This window comes from Thermobia domestica, chromosome 2, assembly GCF_964235325.1.
Source record: "Thermobia domestica chromosome 2, izTheDome1.hap1.1, whole genome shotgun sequence".
In the NCBI taxonomy this organism is placed as follows: Eukaryota; Metazoa; Arthropoda; class Insecta; order Zygentoma; family Lepismatidae; genus Thermobia; species Thermobia domestica.
Genome location: NC_137455.1, coordinates 93,761,258 through 93,770,679, shown reverse-complemented (window position 1 = coordinate 93,770,679; position 9,422 = coordinate 93,761,258). Strand labels below are relative to the sequence as shown.

Below are 9,422 nucleotides of genomic sequence, written 5' to 3'. Positions count from 1 at the left end.
ATTTCATTAAAGATAGCAAGTTCAAATTCTTAGTGAGCGCGAGCCAATGAGGTTAATGAGCACGATTTTTATTGAGGATAGCAGACTCGTACGAGACGGGTCTGCCTCATGGAAATTAGAGAGCGCGAGCCCCCAGCACGAGCCCGATAGAATTTGGATTCCAAAATGGCCATTTTTCATGTACACAAAACCAGGGATCCAAAATATTCGTATCTTAATCCCTCCCCCCACTAAAAAAAGTCCAAATAATGTTTCCTATCCTATCCACATTGTTAGACTTTCTCAAATTTGAGAAACCGTTTCTTATTTGTGTGCACTGAGAATATCTTTATTTAGAAATGCGATTTAGCACTATTCATTCATAAGTAAAACAAAACAGCATACAATAGGTCTATGTTCCGCTTTATATAACTTTCTCCACTTTTCCTCATTTCTCAGAAATGATAATTTTTAAACTCCGTTTCTGAGAAAATATATTCTCGGTGCACAGATAAGAAACGGTTTCTCAGTATTTTTAATAGTGTATTGGAAACTGTATTATATCCAAGGCTAGGCGGGCGAACTCCATCCTTTAATCACTATTCCAGGTATTGTGGGCAGTTGTATTACATTGATATTCTCTGCGTTATAACTTACAAGAGTCTCTGAGTAATCTCTCAGAAACAGATTATACAGGGTGGCTCAAAAGTAGGTATACACCCCTGCATTGATCAAGTATAACATTCTAGCATATGGATTTATTTGCTTCGGCTGTTCCGAGCTTAAGGTATAAGTAAAAAGACATTAAGAACAAATAATAAAGATTCTAGGTCTACGTGTTTCATAACAATAAGAAATGATATGAAATACAGTGAGCAGATCACTACGGGACTGTATATCTATTTTCGGGCCACCCTGTATTTTAAATACTCTGCATGTTGCGTAAAATTCAATATATTAGACGTTAGTCCGCGTACTAAATTCAAAATCGCACGTTTGGTGATCAAAGATTTTTGTTTTGATTCAATTTACTTGGCTAGCATTAAAACTCCTCGCTTAGAGCTAGTAAGCCCGCAAATTAATTGAAAAAGAGTTACAAAATATATGACGTTAATGAAATCATGAGATCCGGGTTCAAATTTCCATGACGGACATGTGGATCAAAGCTTCTCTTTAAAGTTTTCTTTGCTCGTAGCTATAGCTGGTATTCTGAAGTTGGAACAGATTTGCAACCGTTTATATATATATATAAAAGCCTAAGAGGTTCCCAGAAGAGTGTCATATATTATCTACGTACATATACAGTATACAGAAGTAATCCAACATGAAATTTTAAGAGGTGTGTCTTGGTCTTCGCATTTTAATTTTTTTTTAAAGATGATAATTATTCAGTAATCCCTGTTTGAAAATTACATAGTGTATAATTTTCCAAACTCCTTGCAAAATGTGATCACATAGCGTATATGCACAAAGAATATGTAACTCGGATATGTATGTATGTGTGCGTGCGTAAAGGCCAACCAAAGTGCGTGGGATGGGGAGGGATGCGGTGAGTGCAGCGGCACGTTGTGGCTTTGGCGCTCGCAGTGGTGCTTTAGCTTGAGATGGTGCGGGAGTGGCCGACAGTGCTGGTGTTTGTACTTCTCGTGTTGCTGCCAAAGTTCCTTCTTGCAGCCTCTTCGAGTGTCGCTTACTACCCGCGACTTTTCCCCAAGTACACCAAAGAGTTCTCCAGGTGGTGGGGTCTCAAATACGGTAGGTCGATGCCATGTGGGAATTCCACGTGGCCCAAGGTCCAGTGTACAAGAAAGAGGAGTCAACAGGTGTTTTATTTCCATCCTCTTCTTCTGATGGTGCAAATTAGCAATAAAAATAATTCAACTTCAGATATGGAATAATATAAAGATTCAACTTCATTTGATTATCTGTCACTACTGTAAATGTAGACAATGTTAAGAAATGTTTATATGTTTTGTGTGTACCACATATTTTGACGATGTGTATTGACACTATTAATTATTCGTGTCGTCCACTCTTATGATATGATGGGGCCGCGGTGGCTCAGTCGTAAAGCATTCACCTCTGGTGCTTGGGGTCCTTGGTTCTATCAGAGTTCGCACCAAGTTAGCTTTGTGGTGGACAAACACCATGTGTGTGGGTTTTCTCGAGGTTCTCTCGTTTCCTGCCGCTTTGTTCATTCCGCCATTCCATTCATTTCTCGTCATCACCTCTCCTTTAGCCTAGCCGACATAACCGTTGGACGTAAAACTTAAAGATTTCATTTAATTTATATTGACGATGTGTGTTCTGACACTAACTGTTCGTCTTGTTCACCCTCATAACATGATTGTCGAGGGGGTGGAGAAGTGCATAACTTAAAAAAAATATAGAGAGAGATTATAGTGAATTAGTTACCCGTTTTTCATAGTAATACTAAAGTCCCATAGAAATTTGTTGAGTGTTGGATCGTCATTCTGACCTTTCTCTATGCCACTGAATATAACTAGATGTCATACAATGAACATCATTAAAATATGTATTGATGTGGTATTGTCTACGCTTATTACTTTATAGAGCTCCCTCGTGGCTATATGATCAGCCGCGGCTATGTGTTTTCGGCGAGGGAGGCTCGGGCTCGTTTCTCTGCAGGAGTAATACGGTTCGGACCCCATGTTAAGATGTAGGTCAACGTCTCATATGGCCTCGGTCATAAAAGGACAGTGGTGGATATTGCCCAGAGCTGGGGGGCCTAGACCCCTCGATGTTTTTGAGTGACAAAAATAATTTAAGCTATTAATTATATATTTTTGGAAGTTCATAGTAAACTCATGATATACCTATCATAGTCTGAGTTCTGGCTAATCCCCCTTAATTTCTACCTTCTAGATTCGCCACTGTGAAAGGCACGCTAAGCTCCAATCCAACCAACAAATTTCTTGCTTTATTGAAGAGTAGATAATTCTACAATACGGTAGAAATTAATGTATTATTTCCTACTCTTCCCTCGAAAGAAACCTTAATCTAATTGGAGAAAATCTTTAGAGTCCACGTTTAAAAAAAAAAAAAAAATAATTAGGGTTGCTCCTCTAAAAGCAGCGCAACGAAAAAATAAAACTTGAACAAACCTTAAAATGTCTAATCATAATATTAAATAATTCAAAACGTTTATTATGAAAGGGAAATTATAAATACGAGATAAGAAATAGTCTTGTATTTGTAATAAAAATTACCGATGCACAAAATAACTTACAATGTTGCTGTATTTCTCTCAGTTTACATAAACAATATTTATGAAATTACAATATGTGTATAGAGCTCCTTCGTGACTAAACGATTAGCATACGCGCCTTTGACGTGGGATACCCGGTGGGAGGACATGTGGTTCGGATTCCACGTTAATCAGTAGGTCCCGTCTCATATAGCCTCGCTACTAAAAGAGACGTTAAACTCAGAAATCAATCAATATGTGTATGAAATTACAATTAGTTTTCATTCTTTAACTCACCTTTAACACAATTCTTAGTTTTCTGTTAATTTATTAAAATTTTAAGTTTGTAAATGATAAGCACGATCTGTGAGGCTTAATTTATATTTCCTTAATATGAAAATTGTGCTAGCTTTCCTTTACTTTCACTGAATATTTTTTAAAAAGTGTATTTTCCTTCTGTTTCCCCATAAAATATGGCATTAATTGTACTATATTTCATTTTGTCCATATTTTCGTAGACTTCGTGTGGCTAATCATTTATTCTCTCCCCTTTGGTGAGGATGATCCTTGTTTGATTGCTATTGAGATATACCTAAGTGTGAGGTATGAGTTCTATATTAAACTTTAGATCCACGTCTTGTATGGCCTCCATCATTCAAAATTCAAAGGGGGCCTAATTGGAATCCATCAAACCAACATTCAGGGGTGACTTAAAATTTGTTTCGCAGTCAGTAATGAGAAATTTGAATAAAATTCTCAACCCAGAATAACGTATAATGGGGTCATTGTGTTTGTGTACAATGGGCAACAGCTAAGGAAGGTATTTGATCCTCATTCATACTCGATGGCAAAGAGGGACCTTGGACTCCACGAAACAGTCAACAGAAAACACACAAAACAGTCAGAACAGTCATATATATATATATATATATATATATATATATATATATATATATATATATATATATATAAGAGAGAGAGAGAGAGAGAGAGAGGAAACATTCAATTTTTTCTCACCAGTTTCTCTATGGGTGCAAATTCCACTATGTGTAAACAGTGAAAAAGTGGATCGAGAATCGAACTGGAGTCTGCGACTTACAGTAAGTGAATGTGTAAGACTTTTTCAATTATATCCGTGTTAGGGCCTAACGATTTGCTCAACTAAAAGTTATTATTTACGGAAATTGAAACATTCTCACATCACTGTAATTAGATGAAAATAATTAAAAGAATGGTATAGAATAAGGATATCTTAGTCTATATAATTTATAAATGAAGTCAAATTTCCTTGTTCTCACTCGATGAAAAAAAAAAAAAAAAAAACGAAATCTCAGATTCACGGGAATTGCTTTCATTGGTGTATTGTAATTATAATGAAGGGGGAAAAAAGCTTTATTCTGAATTTTGCTTACTACTTGTAATGTCTTTAGAGCATTTGTGTTTCAACAGAAGCAAAAAAAAAAAAAAAAAAATCCAGTTCGCGTGAATTATTTACACAACAAAGTCATTGAGTGAATGATAATAAAGTGAATGAGGCTAAAGGTCTTGCTTTGGTGTCAAAGGTCCACATTATAGTTCATGAGCATTCAGACGGATGTTATGAAAGGGAAACTAAGAACACAAGAAAATAAGAAATGTTCTTGTACTGTACTCAATGTATTGTTTGTATTTTGTTCTCAATTTACATTGGAAAGTATTTTATATATATATATATATATAAAATTCGTGAGATTTAAATTACACCTGTTGCTTAGCAATGTCTCGAGGAAATCTGATGCTTCCGTTGCGGTCTCTTAAGAATAACCTGAATTATGTTACTGGCTTACAACAGCATGTTACAGTAGAACTTTGTTTTGCATATTGGCCAGGACTGAATATAATTCAAGTGCCAGAACCCCAATTTGGTATAATATAAACAGAAATTGAATTTGAGGATATGGTGACTCAGTGGTAGAGTGCTCACCTCTTCTAGTTCTATCCTAGTTTGATCCTAGAATGGACAACATTGTATCAGTATGTTTTCTCAGGTTTTCCCTTTTCTTCCCATATCTTCATTTCACCGATCATTTACCGAGCGAAGTAGCGCAAGTGGTAGAGCGTTGGCTTCGAATTCGGGAGGTCGTGGGTTTGATTCCTGCTGCTGATCATCTTGACTAGGGATTTCCAGGGTTTTCCTCAGTTATTCCAGGCAAATGCCGGTATAAGACTTACTAAACAGGCCCTGGCCGATACCCTGCCGAATCCTTTCCATTATTATTGTTTGTTGTTAGATATCAAGTATAAAATGGCCTCTGAGCTGTATCTGGTGATAGTTAAATAAATAAAATAAAATAAAATAAAATGAATAATCGTTTACACACATTAAACATCCTTCTTCTTTAGCTTACAGGGCGCAAACTTGGAATGTAAAACTACAAATTTCATTTCATGTTTTTTTTTTATTATTATTATTTAATCGAGTTCAACATACGTCATTTCAAATTTTAATAGAATAGAAACATACGATAATAAATTAAACAAAGAATTGTAGGTAAGAATCACAATTTTATTGTAATGTGGAAAGATTTGTATTTGATTCTTAGAAGTTCATGATACATGTGGCGTGGACAGAAAAGTTCCTTCTCTATGTAGTACAAAGCCAAAGCTAGAGGGTGACCAAAAGGTGTAAGCCTCCCCTGCGATCACCTCCACCCCCCTGAAACTTTCCAGTTGTTTCTTGGTGGGTATATGGTCACTTCCAGTCCCCCTGAAAGTTTTTCCTTGATAGGTATATATGAATGTAAAGTGAACTCAATTCGGCAATCCCCAAAAAATATCTCAGCCTCACTGTCTTACTGTTCTTACTACGGGTCTAAGGCAATATATAAACTGTAGTTATAATAATCAATTTTTAAAGTTCTTTTTCAACACCGAACTTATGTAAAGCGTGAATCTATAGCTTAACGTACAGCCAATACTACCATAAGGGAATCGAACTCTGGTCTCCCTTACAGAAAGATAGGAAATAACCATTTAACCACAAACGAACCATGGTGCCTGTGTGTGCGTTTGTTTGTGTGAAGATTCGTGATTTGGTCAAGCGATATTAAACAAGTGTATGGTGTTGTGTAGTCCATTGTGAAGTGCAACCAAGTACCATGAATGCTAATCTATGAATTTTATACAATGTAATTTGTGGACCTCAAGTGAGCGATTGTCCCTATAGATCTCTTGAATCTATGTGTATACGTAATATTTTTTCATGTCTATTTGTTATTTGGCCGCCACTAGTTGTAACCGCAACATTTTTCTTGCTGTCTTTAGTAGTAATGATATACTGAAAGACATATGTGTGTGTCAGAGCAAAATTATGGCATTTTTTGCTAATGCATCATAAAGTTCATTATTTTCTAATGACGCAATGACTTATGAACGTGAACAGAATTAATTCATTGAAATTAGTTCGACAACGTCAGACATAATGATTTATCGCTAGAGATTTGTCCACAACATTCCAGACTGAACCAAACCTGAAAAAAAAAAAAAAAATACGGAAAGGTTGTTTGAGAGATGTGAAAGATGATTATTTCATCCTGTAGAACTGTGAATTGATTGTATCCTATTTCCATATTATGTTCGTTGATGTACGACATGTGAATTCTTACGGGTAATATGTGCAAAAAGTTACTATGTGTGTATATATGTCTGAATCATCGAAGTGAAAGCTCTGTTGCACGTTGCTAGTTCCGCTAACAGAATAAATAGCTTCTTGCTGCGAGAACTCATGATGTAATCGGACATAGATAAAACTTGATGTAGACCTCGGTTCGCGTTCGTATGTTCTCATTGTGGCTATCGCAGTTGAATCGAGGTCATGTTATTTATTTTCTTTTTCTTTTGCAACTTGATAACTTTTATGCATATTTTGAATAATGATGTAAATATGCAGTAATAAGTACTCGATAGAGTCTTAAGTACAATGAGTGCTCTAAAATGCAATGTTTCAATTACACTACAAGTAGTTATTCATGAATATGTTAATTCTTTGGCAAATTACTGAAATAGTTAAATACTCTGGAGTGTTGTTGTGCTATGAGATAACGTATACAAGGTGCTTCCATAAATGGTTAGCGGAGCTCTGGTTTCGGGTTCGATTCCCAATGGGATAATGATTTTCTGTGTTCATCTAGCTTCGTGAATAGATTTGATTTTAATTGATTAGTGTGTAGTATTCCTTTCTAGCACCAAGGCTTTAATAGAAAACCTATTTCTCACCGTGGAATCTAGACTACTAGTCGGGTTTTTTGTTCGAGATAAGTGCGTCCCGGGAATCGAAACCGAGACCTTATATACAGGAATATACTCATTAGCTGCTTGAGCATGAAGTGTACTGTCACTCGCGAGACGAGGCGAGAATTTTCTCGAGTCTCATGAGAAAGATTAATTCACCCACGTCTCAGATCTCAAACACTGTTTTAATAGTACATAATTCAAAGTAATAACCATAAATTGATCAAGTGACTGTACGAACATAATAAAGAGCATTATCAACATTTAAAGATACGCAAGTCATTACATAATATACTTCAATAATAAATATGACTTAAATGTTATTACCACACCCTTCGTGGATCTCTCGTGATGCGGAATTTTTCTGATAACTTTTACAAGAAATTACAAAATGAGATGAGACGAGGAGATCATTCTGAGAATCGAAAGGAGACGAGAATTCGACAAAAATTTACGAGAAAACCTTGCTTCTTATTTCGTTTGGTCTCTGGACAACACTAATGAAGGATTACTGAGTTGAATGAGAAAGTACCTGAATTAAGAGGTATCATGCTCTGATATAGAAAACCTAAAATAAGGCTGATTATAGTTGATATGCTAAGTACATCTAATCCAAGTAAAAGCTGTCTGACTGCCCCTAGAACTTCGTGTACTGTAACACCATAAAACTTAAACTATTAGGTAAAAAAAAAAAAAAAGCTATTTAAATAAAATAGCATGAGGGATGTCAGCGTAGTTAGTATGAAGAGCTAGATATCATTCTCGCTATTAACCACATTGTAACTACAGGTTTCTCGATAGGTAGTTTGTGACATCCATAGAATGATAAAACGTTGCTTTGACAAAAATGCTGTTCTCTCCTGTTTCGCATAAAATAACCATAAATTACATGTATATTGATTGAAATATGAATCAAATTTCAATAGAAGTGTTCCAACTGTGTTGTTGTTGTTGTTGCAATGTATTAATGATATTTCAACTAAGACTGCTCAAGAATACCTAAAGGACTTTAACATGTTGCTGGATATGAATGTTTTGTGAAAGTCCATTATATTCTAAAGACTCTAGATTAATTTCCAGCCCATGAGAATTGGTGATAGTTCTACATGTGGACCGAGGTTTCTCTGAGGATTTTCCTCACTTCTTACAGAATAATAGGCCACAGTGGCTCAATGGTTCAGTGATAAAAGGCTTACCTCTGCTGCGCGAAGTCCCTGGTTTGATCCCAACTCGTACAATGTGAACCTTGTGGTGAATAATACCATGTGCGTGAATTACCTCCAGGTTCCCCCCTTTATTTCCACTTTCTTCATTCCACCATCTGGTTCATTATCATTACCATCTCCTTTAGCCTTAGTGCATGATCTGGAACTTTTAACTAAAAACTTCATTTTATTTTTTCTTACAGCATCATCAGCTAGCATTTATAATTAATTTCATTGCCTACAGTGCACCTACATGGAATATTAAGCTAAATGTTTGATTTTTATCGATATTACCTTTGTGAGAAAAGTGGAGGGCTGCTTAACACTGTAAGAAGTGAGAATGCATACATATTGGTAGAATATTAAAAGACATATACATACATGTGAATCTCTGTGTAATGAAGTCTTAACTACTGAGTCTTGTGTTTGTCATAAATCTCAATTTGTTCTTCCGCGCCAATTCATAATTTCCAGTTTTCCATCTGTCTTCTAATGATCGAGTGGTTCCCATGTATGTTTTCTGGATTCGTTGCCGCTTGTTCGGTTCCCGGTGGAGGCACTTATCTTGAATACAAACATGTGTAGTGAATTGGATCTCACTTTAAACAGTAGGTCCCGTTTCATATAGCCTCTATACTGAAAAGAGACGTTAAGCTTAAATTAATCCAATCCAATGGAACTGTATCAAAACCTGTTAGTGGTTCGGATCCCACTTGAAAGAGTCTATCATTTTCCTCATATCCTCTGTGTTAAAAAAAAAA

At 35.9% G+C, this 9,422-nt stretch overlaps 1 protein-coding gene across 3 annotated transcripts in view; it reads left to right on the top strand.

The window, feature by feature from the left end:
• Positions 1 to 1,568: 1,568 nt before the first annotated feature.
• LOC145674111 (laminin subunit alpha-2-like) overlaps positions 1,569 to 9,422 on the top strand; it is a 174,586-nt gene continuing 166,732 nt past the window's right edge. For all 3 annotated transcript variants that reach the window (XM_081743938.1, XM_081743936.1, XM_081743935.1), the window contains exon 1: positions 1,569 to 1,734. In XM_081743938.1, the coding sequence (XP_081600064.1) occupies positions 1,584 to 1,734 (151 nt within the window). In that variant the 5' untranslated portion in view covers positions 1,569 to 1,583. The remainder of the gene's footprint in view (positions 1,735 to 9,422) is intronic.